This window comes from Cryptomeria japonica, chromosome 11, assembly GCF_030272615.1.
Source record: "Cryptomeria japonica chromosome 11, Sugi_1.0, whole genome shotgun sequence".
Lineage (NCBI taxonomy): Eukaryota > Viridiplantae > Streptophyta > Pinopsida > Cupressales > Cupressaceae > Cryptomeria > Cryptomeria japonica.
This window is the reverse complement of record NC_081415.1, coordinates 483464036-483488275: the sequence shown is the minus strand read 5'-3', so window position 1 is coordinate 483488275 and position 24240 is coordinate 483464036. Positions and strand designations below refer to the sequence as shown.

The 24240-nt window shown below is 38.7% G+C and overlaps 1 protein-coding gene across 1 annotated transcript; it reads right to left on the bottom strand.

Moving 5' to 3' along the window:
• Window positions 1-408: 408 nt before the first annotated feature.
• On the bottom strand, window positions 409-2146 carry LOC131068823 (cytochrome P450 86B1). Its single transcript, XM_058004101.2, has one exon. It carries the CDS (start codon window positions 2136-2138, stop codon window positions 576-578), a length of 1563 nt encoding a protein of 520 aa, XP_057860084.2. The 5' UTR covers window positions 2139-2146; the 3' UTR covers window positions 409-575.
• Window positions 2147-24240: the final 22094 nt, after the last annotated feature.

Genomic DNA, 24240 nt, shown 5'->3' with positions numbered 1-24240 from the left:
CTTTCGTGCATACACCATCATCTCGGCTCGACATTCTACTACTACCATCATAAATAGTTTCAATGAGATATTTTGATAACTTGAAAATCTCCTCATTCGCCATTTCTTTTTAATTTAGATTTTAGTCTATAACTTATTTTTAAATTATCCGCTATTTATCATTAAAATTATACAGATAAAAAAATTGGGTGGGTGCCATTGTAGTGTTATGCCTCTCGCCTAATTACAATAGACTCAGTCAATTATAAATCTCGTCAAAATTATAAGACATTTCGCATTTATAAAAAAGACATTCTATATAAATTATAATAGACTCAACCAATAGCACATTTATAAAACATTCTATATAAATTAGATTGTACCCAAACAACAATAAATTAGAAATTAATAGACATACCTATTACACTCTTTTGGATGATAACAAGACATAAAAATACATTAATGAGTTTTAATGAAGGCCTCCTGGCAACAATACGAAATAGCGAATCTTCCGTGCATACACCATCATTTGGGCTCGGCATTCTGCTACTGCCATCATGAACAGTTTCAGTGAGATATTTTGATAACTTGAAAGATTATTTGCTAATCTCCCCATTCGTCATTTCTCTCGGATGAATTGTTGCAAGCAAACCATACTTCATAAAAAGCGCGAGTCCGTATTTAGGAACCACGGGATGCTTATCAACAATCTGTACCCCATAACGAACCAGAATGGAAGCCGCAGCCCACTTCATCTGCCAGTACGCAAACTCTCTGCCTGTGCAGCGCCGAGGTCCTCCATTGAAAGCCGCAAACTTGAATTCCGATTCCCTCACAAACCTACCATTCTTCATCCACCTTTCCGGCTTGAATTCCATGCAATCCTCACCCCAAACGCTCTCCAACCTGCCGGACGAGTAAATCGAGTACAAAACCAGCGCGCCCTTCTCCACGGGCGTGCCGTCGGGCAGAACATCGTCTTCCTCGCAAGCCGTGAGCTCAATGGGAACAGGCGGGTACAGCCGGAGAGACTCCGTCACTGCTGCATGCAGGTAATCCATCCGTTTTACTTCTTCGAAGCTAAAACAAAACGGATCCTGATCGTCCGAACTCTTCCTCTGCTTCACGATCTCTCGAATCTCTGCTAAAATTTCCCCTTCGACACGGGGATGCGTCGCCACTAGCCAGAATAACCATGTGAGCCCCGCCGTAACCGTGTCCTTGCCCGCGAAAATGAGGTTCACGAATAACTCGTGTACTCTTCTATCCGAATAAAACCGCCCGTTTTCCCCCTCGTACTGAAGAAAGGCCGATGCGATGTTGGCCCATGAAGAGCCGTCCTGTTTAGCGCGCCAGCGAGAATGCAATTCATGAACAACAAAGTCGTAGACGAACTCTGTGGCCCTAACAAGCTGGCGCTCAAACAAAACGTTAAAGAACCTCAAAGTTTTCCAACAAAAAGGGGGCATGAGGAGGCGAGTCATAATGGACTGTAAAGCCTCATCGAAGGCCTCTATGAAGGCAACTCTTGTCAGGCCCGGGCTCAGGCACTCAAGTTCCACACCTCCGCCGAAAAGACACAAGTTATAACAAGCCAGCCGGTGGAACACGTTTTGCAGGTCGATGACGGCGCCTTTCTCACAGGCCTCTGTGAAGACGGGAACGAGATTTTGCTGCATCACGGCCGGCATGGCGGCGGCCGCAAAGTTGCGGAAGGCGGGCGAGGAGAGCGCCTTGCCGACAGACACACTGCGCTTCTTGAAAGACTCCCCATCATCCACCACAACGGATTCGCCAAACATGTCGCGAAACATGTCCTTGTAATCCTCCCCTTTGCCGAAATTGTGGTACCTGGTTTTCAGCAGGTATTCTATGTTTGCAGGATCGGCAGTAAAAATCCGGCATTTCCAAGGGCCCGGAAACCTGAATGTTCCGCCGTTTACGATAAACAGATGCGTAAGCCAGTCGTATAGGTGGCCCAAGTGAAAAAGCAACGAGGGAAGCACGCCCAGAACGGGCCACACTCTAGCCCCTCTAAATCTCGATCGCTGCTTCCGAGTCCGCAACAAAGCCCAAATGAGTATGATGGTTGTTATTCCTGCACACCAGAGTTTGGAGAACGTACTCCCATTTCCTACAGTTTCCGCCAAATCTGCCATTTTCTTTATTCGATAGCTATACATTTTACATGACATTCACTCCCACTTCCTTAAATCCCTCTGTAGTAGGTGGATACCGTTCGAGCTATTAATAATATTATACTTCCTACAAGGTGCTTTTAAAATTTCAATAAAAGCTCATGGCACTTTCTGGCAGCGAAGTCATGTTTAGCATTAAAAGTCTAAAAGGTTCTCATCTAATTTCGTATATAAGGAGTTAAATGCTTTCCAACTATTTTCGTAATTATGCTTTCCAAAATAGAAGTAGAAAAACTGTGGCCCTTCTTGTAACAGGTGAGGCCATGTTTTCAAACACTTTTTTTTATTTATTTTTTTGTTATTGTAGAAGATTTGAACTCAGTATCAGTTGGATATTAGATCTCTAAAACATAAAGTAAGTCATTAATCCAGTGTCTTTTGATAACGTTTCCAACCTTGATGACGCTAGTGGTATCATTTTACTTTAGTATCATTTAGATATCAGATGTCTAAAACATAAACTAAGACATTAAACCACTATCTTTTGGCAGTGTTCCCAATCTTGATGATGCTAGTGGTATCATTTTACTTTAGTATAATTTAGATATCAGATGTCTAAAACATAAACTAAGCCATTAAACCACTATCTTTTGGCAATGTTCCCAACCTTGATGACGCTAGTGATATCATTTTACTTTAGTATATGAGAAAAAACTGTGTAATTTTTGTACTTTCATGACATTCGAATGGGGAAAACACTTTATGGTGGATTGCGATATTTTCAATGTCACGGAGACAAGCATGTAAATATTTTGACATGTGATTTATTTAACGATGGGACTTTGAGAATTTGGTGGCGCTCATCATCACCTTGAATATGAAAAGGATTGAAAATGAGGATGTAAAAAATAGCAAAGTTGACTTGTGAACTCTTAAGAATTTGGAGGAGCTCATAATTACCTTGAATATGAAAAGGATTGAAAATGTAGAAGTAAAAAAAAAAGGACAAAGTTGATTGTCCATGGATTAGTTTTAGCCTCAGAGTAATTAAAAGTTTTACTTGTGAATGTTAAAAAAAATTATTTCTTTCTTTCAAAATTAGAAATTTTATTGAAGTGTCCCTCAAGCTAAAATTAAAATTTTAGAAAGGTTATGTAATACAGATTAGAGATATTGGTTCTAATATTAATGTTTGGAATGACATAGTAATGTAGACACTTAAAGTTGTCATGTCTAATTAAATAAATTATTTATCCTAATTCTTCTATTAATTAAATAAATCTTTATTTATTTAATTAATTCATTTATCCTCTTTTAGCCTTTTTCTTCATTTAAATAAATACTTTTATTTATTTAAATTATCTTTCTCCTAAATTAAATAAATACTTTATTTATTTAAATAATCCCACTTCTTCTATTAATTAAATAAATCTTTATTTATTTAATTAATTCATTAGCCTTTTCTACTCATGACACATGTTATTCATCTCTTAATTCCTACACTACCTACCCTCTCATTATTTTCTTATTTCTTTTACCTACCCTCTAATCTTAGCCGACCACTTATCTTTTACACCTCTTAATTTTATCCCTCTATTTCTTACAATGTCTTCTATATAAGGAGATACTTCTTTCATTATCAATCACTTCCCCCCTCAACTACGCTTTCGAACTTTCATATGTGATCAAGCCTATTTGCAACCACATTTCTATTCTTTGTTGAGCTCTTGTGCACACATAAAATCTGAGAGCAAATATATCGAGCAAGATCAATGGAGATAGGAAGAATGGAGATTAAAACCCTATTGGACATGTGATGGTATAATCTTTGTGATTTTGTTGATTTGCATTGTCTTAAGTAATACTCATATGTTATGGTGGATCTCTATTGTTGTTAAGCTAGGGTTTTGTGGTTGAATCTATTTTAGTCTTTCAATATTGTTGTTCCATTTTTACCATAAACATTTTGGCATGCCTAGTGGGACTCTTGTCCCTTTTGCATTTAACATCTTGGTTGCAGATTTTGTGTTTTTGAAGTTGCAGATCTGACATTTTCCGACAGCATTTCAACTTTTCGAGTTTACGCATTCTGGAACCGCGTTTTTGTTTTTCTATCGCGTCTATGAACCTCTTAATCACGTCTGTGTTTTCGGCAGTATTTTCATTTTCTAGATTGTAGGCTTTCGTTATAGGTGTGTCTGTGGGCGATTTAATCGCGTCTGTGAGATATAATCACGTTTGTGATCATTGTTAACTGCATCTGTGTCCTGCAGGATTTTTGGTTTTGGTTTTTTTTGCAGAAACGTGTCTATGAGGTGTTAAAATGTGTCTATGTTACGGAACCGCATCTGTGTTACGAAACCGCGTCTGTGTAGGGTGAAAACGCATCTGTGTTTTCAAAAAATAAAAAAATAATTTTCTTTTTTTTTGCTCATTTAGGGTTTTCATTTTCGCCATTTTGTCTTGCATTTAATGTTCTAGATCTGGTTTATTTGAGCCAATATCTTGTGATCTAGCTAATAAATTGGTGCAGTTTGTCTTTGAAGCGAATTGCATTGTTGAAGGCCCCTTTCTCACAAAGTCTTTTGGATCTAAAATTTACCTAACTTGTGTGCTTGCAAGAGGGGTATTATTGCAAAAACTACTCACAAATATTTGTTGCAGGATCTTGGCAAGGATATTCTTTTGATTTTCATTGTGTGCCTTGTCTTCGTAGATTAACAAACACTTCAATTGGTGCACTAAAATTGAACCAGTGTCTTTTGTGTCTTGGGCAATAGGCTCTTTGTGTTTAATCTTTAGAGGGTCTGGCTCCCTGTGTGATCATTGGGACTACTAGTGAGGAGGGAACGACCCAAGTGGTAGCAAGTAAAACCCACCTCTTCCGAAGCACTATAAATAATTGTATCCATGGTGAAAGCCATGGATAACGTGTGTTGATTAGTTCATACCGACACTATGTCTCCCCATAAACTTGTTTGATCAAATTTATTTGATCATTAGTAGGGCGTAACCCCTACCGGCTGGGAGCCTTCTGTATTTACAGAGCTGAAAGTGTCGCATGTATGGCCACACGAGTGGATGCCCTTACTAGAACCTTATTGTTTTAGAAATCCAAAATCCTTCTAGTTGTTGGGGCAGGAGGTTGGACCTCTGGAGTGGCCCACACACATACAGTTCTTAGTAGAGATACAAAGTTTTCCACATGGAGTTTTCGTGGGGACTGGTGCTTGGCTACCTCGGAGAAGTGAGTGTCGAGGGTGGAGCCAGTGGGGTCAAGCATCTAAGTATCTGTTTTGAATAGCATAGCCTTGGGGGAAACCCCATGTGGGATCAACAACTATTGTCCTGGCCAACCATAAGAATTGTGTTCGTCTTCTTTTAAACATGCAGACATTCAAGATCAAACATCAAAACATTGTGTCTTTTGTGTCTTCAAGTGTATGCAAAACATTTTTACATCAAACAACACACTTCCTTTTGAGTCATTTTGAGTCCAAACACCAATAACATAAAGTCTGCATCAACATTGTGTCCTCTTGTCATGAAAAAACAGTCAAAAACTCAGATTTTGTCACAACAACAACTTCAAAAATTGGAAAAATTGCACTCAGGTTTTTTAAATGCAACTATGTTGGGTAACTGCATCTGTGAAGTATACAAGCACATCTATGTTCAGTATTGGAAAAAATTTACAGTCCAACAAAACAAGAGTAATCAGTTTCAGAATTCTTGAGCTTCCTAGGTTATTTCTCTAGGTTTTTCATCTAAGCATTCAACCTATTTTTGGATCTCACAAAGTTCATCATTGCTTTACATCTTGCATTACATTCACATTTGTCTAAACTTAAGTCAAAAGGTCACTTGCTTGTCCTCATCTTGATTTGTCAACAAAATACATACAATAACATTTTGCTAAGTGGTCCCTCATCAAGGTCTATCACCTTTAGGTCTCATTTGGTCTTACTTAGAGTCAAGGTCAACTTACCTCATCAAGAGAAACTATCATCTCTTTGGAAGCCACACCTACTCTACTACATACATACTTGGTCTTACACTTTGGACATTGCAAGTACACCTCAGATTCATTTGCATTCCATCCAACTCTTGGTCTTCCATACTCTTTCCATTTTCATCTAGTCCCACACATCTTGGTCAAGACCTAGTTCATGGTTGAAACCTGTTCCCAAAAATCTAGGAGAGAAGCTAAAGAGGCTCAAGAGTCTACAAACATGAGTGGCTATGAGTACGATAATGATATGTTTTTCAATTCTGATCGTGCCACATTACCTGACATGGATATCTATAGAAACATTCAAAATGTTGAGAACATGGATAATACAAACAATAATGATGCACACAATGACAATGCGAACAATATTTCAGTACATTTAGCAGAAGTGGAAGACTCTATCATGGATCCCCATTTTAATAGATTGGTTGAAGAAATCATGAAACGAGACAGACAATATTTCCTACAAGTGATGGCACAAAGTGGAGCCAAGATACCTCATGATTTTGACATGTCTCAAATAATGGAATATCGACCTATGCAAGAAAGTCAACTCAACATGGATCAAAGGAGACCTAATAGTGGAGGCAGTAGAGGACCATGTTTCGTGCCTGAGTCACTATCATCCTTGTTTCAAAAACCTGAGGTCCCAAATACACATGGTCAAGCTTATGATACTCATGAAAGAGCATCTCATGAACAACTTCATCTATGCAGAGCTTTATGGAAGTCTTATGCAGATAAATATACTCAATCACATACCAATGCTAAGTGCCAACCTCAAAATCAATTGGATATCTGGAGGCATGCTCAAAATTTGGACACTAGAAAACCCCGTGTCAAATTTGGGGGCACTACATAAGAGCAAACTCATGACATGCCTGTAGAATATGATATGCATGGAAAAAGAAGATATTCCATTCCTCATTATGACTCTATACCAGGTGGTTACTATACACAATATCATTATAGACCCCCTCCATATGAGCATGTTTACGATCAATACGATCCATATATGCAGTATCCTCCTCTGGCTCGGGCATGGGATATGGTCCAAGAAGTTGATCTCCACCTAAAAACAATTTGGAACAACAGATAAAGGACTTACAAAAGAATATGGAGGACATCAATACACCAAAGCCAACTTACACAATGAGAGATATATGTCCCTATCCATTTGACAAAAGCATTCCAATGCCTCCTTTTCCTACACATTTAGTGACACCAAAGTTTAATAAGTATAGAGGCAAAGGAGACCCTAAGTCACATATAAGACAATTTTTCATAGCTTGCATTGAGGTAGCAGCAAAAGAAACTTACTTGATGAAATTGTTCCGACAAACCTTAGGTGAACAAGTTATGGAATGGTTCTCCCAACTTCCACCTGGAATTAAGTCATGGGATGATCTAGCAGAAGATTTTATCCAACATTTCTCATATAACATAGAGATAGATATATTAGTCACCACTTTATGCAACACCAAGCAAAAGGATAGAGAGTCATTTTCATCATTCTTACAAAGATGGAGGAATTTAGCCAGCAGATGCTCTTGTGAAATTCCACAAAAATAAATGTTAGAGATGTTTACACAAAATGTCAACAAAGAAATTGGTTATGACTTGAGAAAAGCTTATCTGTCCACTTTTAAGGACGTCATTGAGAAAGGCTTAGCAACAGAGAAGGTCTTAATTGAGAAAGGAGTCATTAAGATATTCAAAGAAAACAAAGAAGACTTTAAAGGAAAAGACAAGCCACGATTTTGTAACAAGAACAAGAACACAGTAAATGATGGCATTGTTGATGCTAACACAGTGAGACCAAAAATCATTCTTTCAGGATCAAGTTCTTCTACAAGCAACCAAGTAAACACTCAAGAAACTTCAAAACCATGAAGTACACTCCATTGGGAGAACCACTTGAGTCAACTTTCAAGAAGCTAGTGGCAAACAAGATAATAACTGTATATGGTGAAAATGGATAACAATAATAACAATATTGAAAGGCTAAATGAATTCAACCACAAAACCCTAGCCTAACAATCAACAAAGATCCACCATAACATATGAAGATTACCTAAGACAATGCAAATCAAACAAAATCACAAAGATTATACCATCACATGTCCAATAGGTTTTGGATCTCCATTCTTCCTATCTCCATTGATCTTGCTTGATATATTTGCTCTCAGATTTTATGTGCACAAGAGCTCAACAAAGAACGGAATGTGGTTGCAAGTAGGATCGTAGTGTAGTCGAGTCCTTAAGATGATTCATTAGAATTATTGATTAGATAATGAAGAAAGCATCTCCTTATATAGAAGACACAATATGAAATGGAGGGATAAGATTGAGAGATGTAAAAGGAGGTTGGCTATGATTAGAGGGTAGGTAAAAGAAATAATAAAATAATGAAAGGGGTAGGTAGTGTAGGAATTAAGAGATGAATGGCATGTGTCATGGGTAGAAAAGGCTAATGAATTAATTAAATAAATAAAGATTTATTTAATTAATAGAAGAAGTGGGATTAATTAAATAAATAAAATATTTATTTAATTTAGGAAAAGGATAATTTAAATAAATAAATGTATTTATTTAAATGAGAAATAAGGCTAGAAGAGGATAAATGAATTAATTAAATAAATAAAGATTTATTTAATTAATAGAAGAATTAGGCTTAGATAATTAAATAAATAAAATATTTATTTAATTAGACAGGACAATTTTAGGTGTCTACATTTTGCCCCTCTTTGAGACAATGCGGCTTGTCGCGTTGTTTCAAAGAAGATAATATGAATTGATACAGAGTTGCCCCAAGATGGGAATGATATGCCCCCTTGAGAGATTGGATGAAAATGTCTGAAAAGATTGCAGACAATCTCTCGATAAGAAAGAAAGGCTAAAATGGACTGATCGGATAAAGTGACAGAGTCACGAGATAATGAAGACTGACTCGGGAAACGAGGGCAAGGGATAGGGTAGGCTATAAGATAGACCACGGGGGAAAATACATCCTCATTATCATCTACACATCCACGAGAGCAGATTGCAGAGAGAGAAAAGAGCAGCAGCAGTCAGCAGCGATGGCTTTTGTTCACAGATTCGACCGCATTCATCGATTCCAGAGGCCAGCAGAGGCAGGAGCGCTGGTAAGTACCACCAAACCTCCTCGTACTTTGACGCATTTATTATTGTCATTAATGCATGCTAGGTAGAGCAATAAATGCGCTTAGAATAGGGTCCCAAAAAATGTCAAAACGTCCAGGCGCGTCTGCGTTGGTGTCAGGCGCGTCTATGCTCGCGAGGCGCATCTGTGTTTGTGCCAGGCGCGTCTGCGTTTGAAACCGCGTCTGTGCCAAATGCGGCCGCGTTTGTGATAGTCAGACGCGTCTATGCCAAGAAGGCACGTCTGTGTCGCCCAGGCGCGTCTATGCCAAGAAGGCACGTCTGTGTCGCCCAGGCGCGTCTGTGCAGAGCATAGGCATGTCTGTGTTTGTCAGGCGCATCTGTGTTTTTCAGGCGCGTCTGTGTTTTGAGCACGTTTATGTCAGGTAAGCATGTTTGTGTCCAAAAAATGTGAATTTGCATCTTCTAGGTCAAATCGGCAGTTCTGTGATGAACATACGTTGTCGATTGGATAAGCTGCTGAGAAGATACACTCAAACAGATCCTCTAGAGAAGACTAGGATAGATCGAGGCACTTTGTGATGAACAGTGAGTACCAAGATAGAGTACTTTGTGATGAACAGGGAGTACTAGAATATGAGCAGCACTTTGTGATGAACAGTGAGTGCAAATGTGAGTAACACTTTGTGATGAACAGTGAGTGTCACACACGTAGTACTTTGTGATGAACAGGGAGTACCACTAGGATAGAAGCAACACTTTGTGATGAACAGTGAGTGTCACTAGGATAGAATGCCATATGCATTTAAGCATTTTGTGATAAACAGGGAATGCCACTATGACTGACATGATTGATTTGCTTGATTGCAGGAGTATTTGCCTATGCTGGAGTCACGGGAGAGATTCCCATCGACTCAGAGGTTGCGACCTGAGTTGACAGCTGAGGAGCGAGCTGCTATCGAGGCTATGGGATTGAGATACATTTTGTATGTGCCTGGGTTTCGAGCAAACATGGGATTGTTGACTGCACTGGCAGAGAGGTGGCACTCTGAGACTTGCACTTTTCATTTGTTGATGGGGGAGATGATAGTCACCCTGGAGGATGTATACAGGGTTATGCGGATACTGATTGATGGGGAGTTGATTCCATACGATCGAGACGGAGATAGGGATGCCCTTAGATGAGTGTTCTAGGATCCGAGACTGGAGATGAGGGTGGGACATGTGGCATGGGACACGATGACACAGACAGGATTAGCACTACCAGTGGTATTGGCAGGAGTGATCAGTGGGTTCCTTTGTATCAGTTTTGTACCATTTTGTATGATGATGTAAACACCTGCGAGTGATTTTAGCCATATGATTTTGACATCATTGTATCATGACACTTTATATATATATGAGATGATTCATCTTTGCGGCAGCTATATGCATATGTACCCATATGATGAGATGTTCTTATGTGATGTTTGTTTTATGTTATGGATGAAAATGTGTATATGATGCAATGCAATATGTTTTTTTGTTCTTTTATGTTTTTATATGTTATGCCAATGCAAATGTGAATGTATGTAATGTAGATGAATATGATAATGCAAATGATTATTATGCTAACAGGTGTTGTGTGTGGGATGTGATGCAATTGTGATATCTATATGTATGTATGAAATGCTTATATGTGGTAATGCAGGTGCAACTACATGAAATGCAAATGTTTTTGGCATGTCATTATACTCAGTCATGTGATAGCAGGCTACATGGACTCGAGAAAGATGATGGAAGTCAATCAAGAAAGGGGATGAAAGATAGAAGATATGAAAGTGAAAGAGCTTCTTGTGCGTTATCATCATTGAGCTTTATTATGGCAAGTAGGTTATGACAATCGAGGCATATGTTCGACCCAGAAAGTCATTGTACCTGTTTGCATGGAGATAAGACAGTCACAAACAAGGAATGCCCCAGTTCATACTAGACTCACAGTGTCCTCATATCCTTGGACAAGTCATAACATTACTAAAAGACAATCCATAGATAGCAAATACAAATAGGTGACAATACCCCATCCTCGCCTTTCTAGTCAAAGACATCCTGGAGATAGAATCTCTAGTCAGAGACATCCCGGAAAAGCTAAAAGACATGTCACCAAAAGATAGAATCAAAAGAAAACCAAGACTCGACACCAAAATCCACTATAGTCCTCAAGTTTAGTGTCTCTTATCACTTGTATAAGTCTTATTTGATTGTGGTCACAATGTTTACTTTCACAGATAGAATAGATAGCACTAAACCATAATATTGTCTGAGTCTGTTGAAAGATTTGATTTGTTGAAGCCCATTGTTGTTGCTGTGTCTCATCTGAAACTGACTGAATCCATGAAACTGATACTTTATTGCGGAGAAGATGAAACTTTATTGCGGATCTGTGATGCAAATGTTGCTTTATTGCGGATTGTGCACGGATAGACTGAAGGAAGCTGGAAGAAACTATACTCCTTGAAACATGTGATATTCTCAGTTCCACACCCATCACTAGACGTAGGATTCTGCCTTAGCCACAGATAGGACCTTATTTATTATGGATGGAAAGGGAGGTTTATTATGAATGGCTAACCAATCTTGGGTAGATCAATAACAAGCCATGATGGGAATGGGTAAGTTTATTATAAATGAATAGGTTGTGAGTGTGTGCAAAGTGAAAGGATGAAAGAGAATTCTGAAGGAGGGAAGAGCAATGTCTCTACACATGGCGTTGGTGACCCAGTTTTCACCATGTTACCTGTCCAGGGCGCCACCGAAGTGGTTTTCACCGTTGGACGAAATTATTTCTCTTTACTTTTTTCGATTTTTCAATGTTTTTTGTGTCACAAGGAGCTTGTTTGCCAAGTTTTCACCAAGTAACAATTTTTTTGTTTTATAATTTTTTTTTATTTTTGAATTTTTTGATTTTTTTGTATTTTTGAATTGGGATACTCTGAAGAGCTATGTGTAGAACCTGTGAAGGTGCATACTGTTGATAGGATCCTCCAAAGGTTCACCTTCTGTAGTTGAGAGCTGATATGCACCAGATCCATATGTTGTTGTAATGATGTAAGGACCAAGCCAATTTGGTTCGAACTTGCCCTTCTTCTCTCTGTCTTGCTGATTTTTGGGATTTTCTCTGAGAACCAAATCACCTACCTCAAATGTGTGAGGCTTGACCTTGTGATTGTAGTTGTGACTCATTCGTTGTTGGTAAGCTTTGAGATGATTAAAAGCAGTTTGTCTTTGTTCATCCAGTAATTCAAGCTCATGTAAGTGAGAGACCCTATAGGCTTCATCACTGATGATGTTTTGCAAAGACACCCGTAAAGAGGGCAGCTCGACCTCAATAGGCAAGATAGCTTCAGTGCCATAGACAAGTGAATAAGGTGTAGCTCCTGTAGGTGTGCGAACACTCGTGCGGTAAGCCCAAAGTGCAGGATTCAGTTGGATATGTCAATTACAGCCAGCGTCGTCGACTGTCTTCTTTAAGATTTTAAGGATTGTTTTATTAGACGCCTCAGCTTGACCATTACCTTGGGGATAATATGGCATGGAGAAACGATGAGAAATATGGAAGTGGTCACAAAGTTCACGAACATCTTGATTTTTGAAGGGACGCCCGTTATCAGTGATAATGGAAACAGGAATACTGTATCGGCAAATGATATAGTTGAGGATAAATGTAGCAATTTGTTTTCCTGTGACTTGTGTGAGAGGCACGACTTCAATCCATTTTGTGAAATACTCTGTGGCAGTGATAATGAATTTATGACCATTGGAAGAAGGAGGGTGAATCTTGCCTATGAGATCGAGTCCCCACTGACAAAAGGGCCAAGGAGACGCAAGTGGCTGAAGTTCTTGTGCTGGTGCATGTATGAGGTCTCCATGAATTTGGCATTGCTTACATTTCTTGCCAAACTGATATGAGTCTTTTTCCATATTGGGCCAGTAATATCCAGTCCTGATGAGTTTCTTGGCCAAGGTAGGACCACTAGCATGTGGACCACATATCCCTTCATGCACTTCACGTAACACAATTTGAGCTTCATTGCTTTCTAAACATCTAAGAAGAGTGCCATCTAGACCTCGCCGGTATAGGATATCAGCTAAAATGACGTATCGAGAAGATTGGCGAATGAAAGTGCGACGTTGGTTATTGGATAAATCAGGAGGTAGGGTATTGTCATGAAGGTATGTGAAAATGGAACCATATAACTGGGATTCGAGACCGACAACACATATCATCTCAATAGGCATGATCTCATATGAAGGAACCAAAAGGTTATCCACCAAGAACTCATAGCAGGTCTTGTTTGGAGGTAAATCAATCAGGGAAGCAATTGTAGCCATGGCATCTGCGGCGCGATTCTGCTCTCTTGGTATCTGCTCAAAGTCTATCTTTGTGAAGTGTTGTTTCAGGTCATCCACCATTTGTTTATAAGGCATTAATTTTTCATCTTTTGTTTGGTAATCATCAGTTTCTTGACGGATGACAAGTTGGGAGTCCCCAAAAACACAAAGTTCCTAGATCTTCCATTGAACTGCAATTCGTAATCCTGTTGTTAATGCCTCATATTTCGCTATATTGTTAGTGCAAGGAAATGATAAGCGGTATGATTTTGGTATGGAATCCCCTTGAGGAGTTATAAAGAGGATGTCAGCTCCTGCCCCATGCTATGTGTATGAGCCATCGAAGTACAGTTGCCATGGCTTTGCATTTGACATTGTCAAAATAGATTCATCTGGAAATTCGGAACTTAGAGGAACATCATCTATCATGGGAGCATCTGCTAATTGATCTGTGATGGCTTGTCCTTTTATTGTTTTTCTGTCCACATACTCGATATCGAATTCACTCAAGATCATTACCCATTTGGCCAATCGGCCAGTAAGTGTTGCTTTATTGAGAAGGTATTTCAATGGATCAATCCTTGCAACTAACTTAGTCTTATGAGTGAGCATGTAATGTCATAATTTCTGCGAAGCAAAGACCACAGCGAGACATGCACGCTCAATTGGTGTGTAGTTTAGCTCATATCCTACCAATGTGCGACTGATATAGTATACTGCTTTTTCTTTGCCCTCAGCAATTTGTTGTGCTAAGAGTGCCCCCAGTGCTGTTGAAGTAGCTGATATGTATAGTAACAGTGGTTGATCTGGAACTGGTGGCATCAGAACTGGCGGATTTAGAAGATAATCTTTGAGCATCTGGAAAGCCTGTTGACAATTATCATCCCATTTGAATTTGATGTTTTTATGTAGCAGGTGCTGAAAAGGATTACACTTATCTGCAAGTTGTGCTATGAATCTTCAGATGGACTGGAGTCTGCCTTGTAAGGATTGAAGTTGACTGATATTTCTTGGTGGTTGCATCTCCAAGATGGCCTTGACTTTCGCTGGATCAGCTTCAATTCCTCTTTTGGATACAATGAATCCTAGGAGCTTCCCGGAGGTTACTCCAAAGACACATTTCTTGGGGTTTAATCTTACTTTGTATTTTTCCAACCGATCAAAGATGACTGAAAGTATGTCCAAATGTGTATTTCTGTCTATTGATTTTCCTAAGAGGTCATCGACATAATCTTCCACGGTTACGTGCATGAGATCATGAAAGATAGTAGTCATGGCTCTTTGATATGTAGCACCTGCATTCTTTAGCTCGAAGGGCATGACGTTCCAGCAGAAAGTTCCCCAAGGACAAGTAAATGATGTTTTGTGTTGATCCTCGAGCGCGATCCTTATTTGATTATAACCAGAGAATCCATCCATTAATGATAACATTTCATGACCTGTTGTGAGATCAACAATCAAGTCAATATTTGGCAATGGGAAGTCATCCTTTGGACAAGCTTTGTTGATGTTTCTTAAATCTATACATATTCTGATGTTGTGATCTGGTTTACTGACAGGCACTAAGTTGGAGATCCATTCGGGATAATCAATTGGGCGTATGAATCCGACATTCAATAATTTCTCAAGTTCTGCTTTGACTAGTAATGCCACTTGTGGATGCATTTTTCTTAATTTCTGTTTTACTGGCTTTGCCCCCGGTTTGACTGTCAAATGATGCATTACCAAATCCGGATCCAATCCAAGCATATCAGCGTATGACCAGGCAAAGTTGATTTGTCGTTCTTTGAAGAAACTTATGAATTTTGGCCTTTCTGACTCTGTCAACGATTGAGCTAGGAATATGTTGTGTGGAACCTCTTCTGTACCAATGTTTGTTTTGATAGTCTCCTCTACCAACATGGATGACTTTTCCTCATATGATGCTGGGAGAATGTCGAGCCTTCCATCTTCGGGTGCCTCAGAGAGGTTTTCGCCCTCAGATACGTCCTTTCTTTTTATTTTTTTGGGGTCAGACAGCACCACAGTGTGGTTTTCGCCATAAGACCCTTGATTTGTTCTTATTTTCACATTTTTGCGACTGGAAGGTCCGCCACCCTCACCAAAATATGCCATGCTGTTGAGTTCTATAGTGTATCCCGCTTTATGGTCCCCAGGAGGAAGATCATCTCGTATGCCTAGATAGTCAATAAAAGCTTCATCATTTTGGAATGTGTCAAACTATGCAGGTCCTTCATGATCCCAGTCAATGAGTTGGTGGTGAACAAGGGGAAGGTCGTTAATGTCTTCGAAGTTAACGAGGCTAAGAGTGAAGATGCAGTTATATTCGGGTATGTCAAGGTAATTATCGAGGTCATCGATGGCACTCTCCTCATCAGTCTCGATCGCGAACGAATCCAAATTATCATCACTAGTAGCGCATTCTGGGACAGGTGTTCTCATCTTATGTGATTTCAACCTAGAACCTTGAGACAAGGACTGTGTGGAATCCTCATGGGTTGTTTCTTGACCAACTTTGAACTTGTTATAAAATTCCTCTTCTTTTGTTGGTTCATCTGGCTCTCTGAATGTCTCGGTGAGCGCGTAGTCACTGGAGGACTTGTCTGAACCCCATTCCCATTCATTGGAATCTGTGGAATAGTAATCCTCTTGTTGAATTTTGGCGGCTTTGATTTGCAAGGCTTCTTCTGTCCTTTGGGTGTGGACCTTGGAAGTTAAGAAACCAAGTCCTTTCAAGCGTTCCTTTTTGAAAGTCAATTCAGGTTGTAAAGGTTCAATGATGCCTTCCTTTCATAACCCAAGAGGGCTTTTTCCATCATACCCGAATTTTTATAGAATTTTGAAGCCTTTGCCATATTTCTCACATGGTAGACTGATGTGATTTTGTGTGTCATCTTCAATGTCTTTGTAAAGAATTTTGTATAAATCTTCCTCTTCTAGTTCACCCCATCTTTGAAAGGTAGTAGGGTCCCATTTGAGTATCATGATGGATACTTACTTGTTAGGATGTGGTCTTCCATATTCTTTTGGGGAACTCATGACTTGTCGTAAGTACATGGTCTGATTTAAAGTATATTCCCCCATGCCCTTGTCTTGAATCTTGCCTTTAAGCTCACCTTGTTTTGATGTCGAAGGTTTTAATGACTCGGGATCAATGTATGCCAATGAAGGAACAGCCTCACGATTACTGGGAATGATGGTCTCAGTCTTTGATTTCAGGTTATTGCAGTATATGAATGGATTAGGATCACCGTTAACTGTTACTTCCACTCCATTATGAGGAAACTTAATGCATTGGTGATATGTGGATGGGACTGCTCTCATTTCATGAATCCAAGGGCGTCCTAGCAATATGTTATAAGTGAGATCTAGATCCAGGACTTGACAAACCACATCCTTCGTAATTGGCCCAACTCTGAGAGGTAAGGTGACTGTGCCCTTGGATGAACGCTCTTCGTCATCATATGCCTTAATGGTGATTTGATTTGTAGAATTCATAGCTTTGTCAGAATATCCCAATTGTGTAATAGTGCTCAATGTGCAAATGTTTAGACCTGCTCCTCCATCTATCAGGACTCTTTTTATTCGATGTTTGTGTATGAAGGCTTCAATGTGTAATGGTGCATTATGTGGCTGACTTACGGAGGCATCATTGGCTTCTGTGAATGTAAGTGAATGTGGAACGGAAAGGTATCCCACCATGGCTTGAAACTGGTCCACGTTCAGATCAGTAGGAACAACAGTATCTCTCAAGATTTTGTCAAGAATGGCTTTATGTGTGGGAGATATGCGTAAAAGCTCAAGAATGGAGATTAGCGCGGGTGTCTTCCCTAACTGTTCTACAAGGTCATACTTAGGTTTGGTTGATGAGGAAGCGGTGTTCTTAGTTGGAGCACCCTACAAAGTGATTTTACCTCGGCGGGTTGTAACATGACATTCAAAGGTAGGTTCGGAAGAAGATCCAACACCTTTTAGGACAATCTTGGGTCTCTGGGTAGAATTCTCAGACGTTTTGTCCTTGATGATAATGGTAGAGACATAATTGTCCATCGAGATGTGATTGATGGTTGAATCATAGTTGTAGGATGCTCTGGTATAGTTGGTTTGATCCTCTGTGGCTTTAGCTTTTCCTTTGTCATGTTTTGGGAATGGTTCCTTAAACATCTCATGTTCTTGATTAGACGAATGTCCCTCAATCTCAATATCACCTCTATCAATGAGATCTTGTATGATGTTCTTCAGTCGATGACAATTTCCTGTCTTATGACCCTTTCTCTTATGAAATTCACAATACTCATCATCATTCCACCAATTCGGCTTAACCTTTGGTTCATATGGAGGAAATTTTGGAACTGTGATTACCTTGTTTGCCACTAGCTTCTTGAAAACTGACTCAAGTGGTTCTCCCAAGGGGGTGTACTTCCTTCATGATCTGGAAGTTGTTTGAGTATTCACTTGATTGTTTGTAGAACTTGATCCTGAAAAGATAAATTTGGGTCGCACTGTGTTGGCATCAACAACACCATCATTGACTATATTCTTGTTTCTATTCCAAAATCTTGGCTTGTCTTTTCCTTTAAAGTCATCTTTGTTTTCCTTGAATATCTTAATGACTCCTTGTTCAATTAGGACCTTTTCTGTTGCTAAGCCTTTTTCAATGACGTCCTTGAACGTGGACAAACAAGCTTTCCTTAAGTCATAACCAATTTCTTTGTTAACATTTTGGGTGAACATTTCTACCATTTGTTTTTGTGGAATTTCACAAGAGCATTTGCTAGCTAGATTTCTCCATCTTTGTAAAAATGATGCAAAAGACTCTCCCTCTTTTTGCTTGGTGTTGCACAAGGTAGTGACTGATATGTCTGTCTCTATATTGTAGGAGAAATGTTGAATAAATGCCTCTGCTAGGTCACCCCATGACTTAATTCCAAGTGGAAGTTGGGAGAACCATTCCATAGCCTGATCACCTAGGCTTTGTGGGAATAATCTCATCAAATATGTCTCTTCTGCTGCTACCTCAATGCAAGCTGTGAAAAACTGTCTTATGTGTGCCTTGGGATCCCCTTTTCCTCTATACTTGTCAAATTTAGGTGTCACAAAGTGTGTAGGAAAAGGAGGCATTGGAATGCTCTTGTCAAATGGATAAGGACATATGTCTCTCATTGTGTATGTTGGCTTTGGTGTATTTATGTCCTCCATTTTCTTTTGTAAGTCCCTGATTTGTTGTTCCAAATTGCTCTTAGGTGGAGATCGACTTCTTGGACCATACCCCATGTTTGAGGCACCAATTGGAGGAGGAGCATGTTGCATATATGGATGATATTGATCATACACATGTTCATATGGAGGAGGTCTATAGTGATGTTGCGTATATGGACCACTTGGTATAGATTCATGTTGAGGAACACCATATCTATTTTGTGCATGTATACCATACTCTACAGGCATGTCATGTTCTAATGTGTTGCCCCCAAATTTGACACGGGGTTTCCTTGTGTCCAAATTTTGAGCATGCCTTTGAATATCCAATTGCTTTGATGGTTGATCCTTAGCATTGGTATGTGATTGAGCATATCTATCTGCATAAGACCTCCATAATGGTCTACAAAGGTGAGTATCATATGCTTGACCATGTGTGTATGGGACCTCTGGTTTTTGAAATAGAGATGATGGTGATTCATGTACCATATGTGGTCCTCTATTGCCTCCACTATTAGGCCTTCCTTGATCCATGTTGGAGTGAGTTTGTTGCAAAGGTCGATTTTCCATGATTTGAGACATGTCAAAATCATGAGGTATCTTGGCTCCACTTTGTGCCATCATTTGTAAGAAGTATTGTCTATCCCTCCTCATTATTTCCTCAACCAATCGATTGAAATGGGGATTCATAATGGATTCTTCCACATCTACTGAATGTACGAAAAATTTGTCCATATTGTCATTATGTGTAGCATTGTTGTTTGTAGTGTCCATGTTCTCAACATTTGGAATGTTTCTATAGGCATCCATGTCAGGTAATGTAGTATGATCAGAATTGAAAAAGATATCATTGTCATACTCATAAGAACTCATGTTTGTGGACTCTTGAGCCTCTTTAGTTTCTCTCCTAGATTTTTGAAGACAGGTTTCAACCATGAACTAGGTATTGACCAAGATGTGTGAGACTAGATGAAAAATGGAAAAAGTATGGAAGACCAAGAGTTGGATGGAATGTAAATGAATATGAGGTGTACTTGCAATGTCCAAAGTGTAAGACCAAGTATGTATGTAGTAGAGTAGGTGTGACTTCCAAAGAGAGGATAGTTTCTCTTGATGAGGTAAGTTGACCTTGACTCTAAGTAAGACCAAATGAGACCCAAAGGTAAGAAACCTTGATGAGGGACCACTTAGCAAAGTGTTGTTGTATGTAGTGTGTTGACAAAGTATGATGAGGACAAGCAAGTGACCTTTTGACTCAAGTTTAGACAATTGTGAATGTAAAGTGAGATGTGAAGCAATGATGGACTTTATGAGACCCAAGGACAGGTTGAATGCTAAATGAAACCCTGAAGAAATGACCTAGGAAGCTCAAGAATTCTGAAACTGACTGTGTTTGTTTGCTGGACTATAACAGTTTTTCAATTCTGAACACAGACGCGCTTGTATACTTCACAGACGCGGTTTCCCGACACAGACGTGGCTCTGTTCAACACAGACGCGCTTCTAAGACTTTTTGGAAAGTGTAATATCTATTCTGGGAACACAGACGTGATTCTGCCCTTTACAGACGCAGTTATACAACACAGATGCTATTATGTCAGACACAGACACGTTTCTGCAAAATTTGTGCAATTTTTTTCCAATCTGTGAAGTTGTTTTTGTTGTGACCAAATCTGACTGTTTGACTATTTTTCGTGACAAGAGGACACAATGTTGATGAGGACTCAATGTTTGCAAGTGTTTAGACTCAAAATGACTCCAAGAAAAGTGTGTTGTTTGATGTAAAAATGTTTTGCATACACTTGAAGACACAAAAGACATAATGTTTTGTTGTTTGGTCTTGAATGTTTTGAATGTTTAAAATAAGTCAAGCACAATTCTTATGGCTAGCCAAGACAATAGTTGTTGATCCCACATGGGGTTTTACCCCTAAGGCTACGCTATTTAGAGCAGATACTTAGATGCTTGACCTCACTGGCTCCACCCTCGGCACTCACTTCTCGGGTCAGCCAAGCATTAGTCCCCACGAAAACTCCCTGTGGCGAACTTTGTATCTCTACTAAGAACCGTATGTGTGTGGGCCGCTACTAGAGGTCTGACCTCCTGCCCCAACAACTAGAAGGATTTGGGCTTCTAAAACAAAAAGGTGCTAGTAAGGGCATCTGCTTGTGTGGCCATACATGCGGCACTTTCAGCTCTGTAAATACAGAAGGCTCCCAGCCGGTAGGGGTTATGCCCTACAACTGATCAAATAAATTTGATCAAACGGGTTTATGGGGAGACATAGTGTCGGTATGAACTAATCAGCACACATTATCCATAGTTTTCACCATGAATACATTTGTTTATAGTGGTTTAGAAGAGGTGGGTTTTCCTCGCTACCACTTGGGTCGTTCTCTTCTCACTAGTAGTCCTAATGACCACATGGGAAGACAGGCCCTCTAAAGATTAAACAAAAAGAGCCTATTGCTCAAGACACAAAAGACAATGATTCAATTTTAGTGCACCAATTGAAGTGTTTGTTAGTCTATGAAAACAAGGCACACAATAAAAAATCCAAAAACCCTTGCCAAGGACCTGCAACAAAGAGTGGTTAGTAGTTTGGATTGTTTGAAATAATCACCCCTTCCTGCAAGCACACAAGTTAGGTAAATTTTAAACCCAAAAGACTTTGTGAAAATAGGGGCCTTCAACCAAACGATTTAGCTTTCAAGACAAGCTGCACCAATTTCGTTAGCTAGATCTGAAAATGTTAGCTTAAAATAAACCAGATCTGAAACCCTAAATGCAAAATCCGAAAATTGAATCAATAAAAACCCAAAATTTGAAACTAGTGAACACAGACACGATTACCCTCAACACAGACGCGACTTCGTGACACAGACGCGGTTCTGTGAGACACAGATGCGGCTACAGAATGCAAACACGACTTCTGGACACAGACGCGGCTAAAAACACCGTAGACGCGACTAAATAACACAAACGCACTTTCCCGGAACCTGTAAAATAAAATATTGCCAGTAACATAGACGCGATTCCAGATGTCGTAGACGCGCCAGAAAAACAAAAACGAGATCCGAAAGTGCGCAGATGCAGGAATGTCGAAAATGTTGTCGAAAATGCCAGATCTGCAACTTCACAATACAAAATCTGCAACAAGGATGTTAAATGCAAAAGGGACAAGAGTCCCACCGGGCGTGCCAAAATGTATATGGTGAAAATGGATAACAATAATAACAATATTGAAAGGCTAAATGAATTCAACCACAAAACCCTAGCCTAACAATCAACAAAGATCCACCATAACATATGAAGATTACCTAAGACAATGCAAATCAAACAAAATCACAAAGATTATACCATCACATGTCCAATAGGGTTTGGATCTCCATTCTTCCTATCTCCATTGATCTTGCTTGATATATTTGCTCTCAGATTTTATGTGCACAAGAGCTCAACAAAGAACGGAATGTGGTTGCAAGTAGGATCGTAGTGTAGTCGAGTCCTTAAGATGATTCATTAGAATGATTGATTAGATAATGAAGAAAGCATCTCCTTATATAGAAGACACAATATGAAATGGAGGGATAAGATTGAGAGGTGTAAAAGGAGGTCGGCTATGATTAGAGGGTAGGTAAAAGAAATAATAAAATAATGAAAGGGGTAGGTAGTGTAGGAATTAAGAGATGAATGACATGTGTCATGGGTAGAAAAGGCTAATGAATTAATTAAATAAATAAAGATTTATTTAATTAATAGAAGAAGTGGGATTAATTAAATAAATAAAATATTTATTTAATTTAGGAAAAGGATAATTTAAATAAATAAATGTATTTATTTAAATGAGAAATAAGGCTAGAAGAGGATAAATGAATTAATTAAATAAATAAAGATTTATTTAATTAATAGAAGAATTAGGCTTAGATAATTAAATAAATAAAATATTTATTTAATTAGACAGGACAATTTTAGGTGTCTACAATAACAATTTCAGACAATCCTCCATATGAGCCAAAAGTCAAACCAAATTGGTGGAATGATGATGAGTATTGTGAATATCACAAGAGCAAGGGACATAAAACATGAAATTGTCATCGCTTGAAGAACATCATACAAAATCTTATTGATAGAGGTGACATTGAGATCGAAGGACATACATCTAATTAAGAACATGAGATTGTAATTCAAAGACCTAGCAAATGGATGAGGTAGTTTGATGATATTATAGAACAAAAATTAATTATAATAATTTGAAGTTAGTCCTTCAATTTTAAAACTTTAAATACTCACAAATTTTTCATAGAAAGTCTCATTTTTTTCCTATCACCTCCTTTATCTATCACTTGTCTATCTATACTTATCTATCTCTTTCTTCTCTACTTATGTCACTTGTTTTCTCATCCCATCTATATAAATAAATTCCCAAGTTACATGCATCTCTGCATATATCTCCATCTTTCTATTCCTATCTCTCGCTCTCCCACTCCATCATTGTCACTCCTTATTTCTATATTTCTCTCTAATAATCTCTATTCTCTCTATTTATCTCCCTCCTCTACCTTTTCCTACCTATACTTATATATTACTTGTCTCTATCACCTCCTTTCTCTCCCTATCTTGTCCCCTCTATCTCTGTATCCCTATAGATCTGTCTTATATATATATATATATATATATATATATATATATATATATATATATATATATATATATATATCTCACTTATTCACTCCATCTCTCCCTCCATTTGTCTCACTCTCTCTATCACTTTCTATCCATATCTATCTCTATCTCCATCTTCACATCTCCATCTCTTTCCCTATCAATCTCTCTTTTTATATGTTCCTCTATCTTTATATATATTCCTCTATACATTATTAATCTACTTCTTTGTCTCTTCCTCTATCGCCCTCTTGAAGTATCTTTCCCTTTCTCTACCTTTATCTCTTTATTTTTTCCATCTTTATATATCTTTGGCTCTCTCCCCACATCCTTCTCTATAGTTCCTTTATATATCTCTATATCTTCCTATTTCTCTCTCCCCCTCTCTATCTCTCTTTCTCACTCTCTTGCACTATCTATATCTCTCTATCTATCGATATTTCTCTTCCTTTATATCTCTCTATCTCTTCCTTTTTTTATCTCTCTCTTTACCCCTCTCTATCCATTTTTCTCCATCTCTTCATATATTTATCTTTGTCTTTACCTTTCTCTTTCTCTATATCTATTCATCTCCCTCTCCCTTTATCTTCATTTTTTATCTCTATTGTCCTCTCTCCTTTTTAATATCTAGATATGTCTACCTCTTTCTATCCATCCTTGTCCTTTAGTTTTTCTCCCTCTCACTTCATACTCCTTAATATCTATATCTCTATTTATGTCCTTGTCCTTTAGTTCTTTTCCATCTCTTTAGTTCTT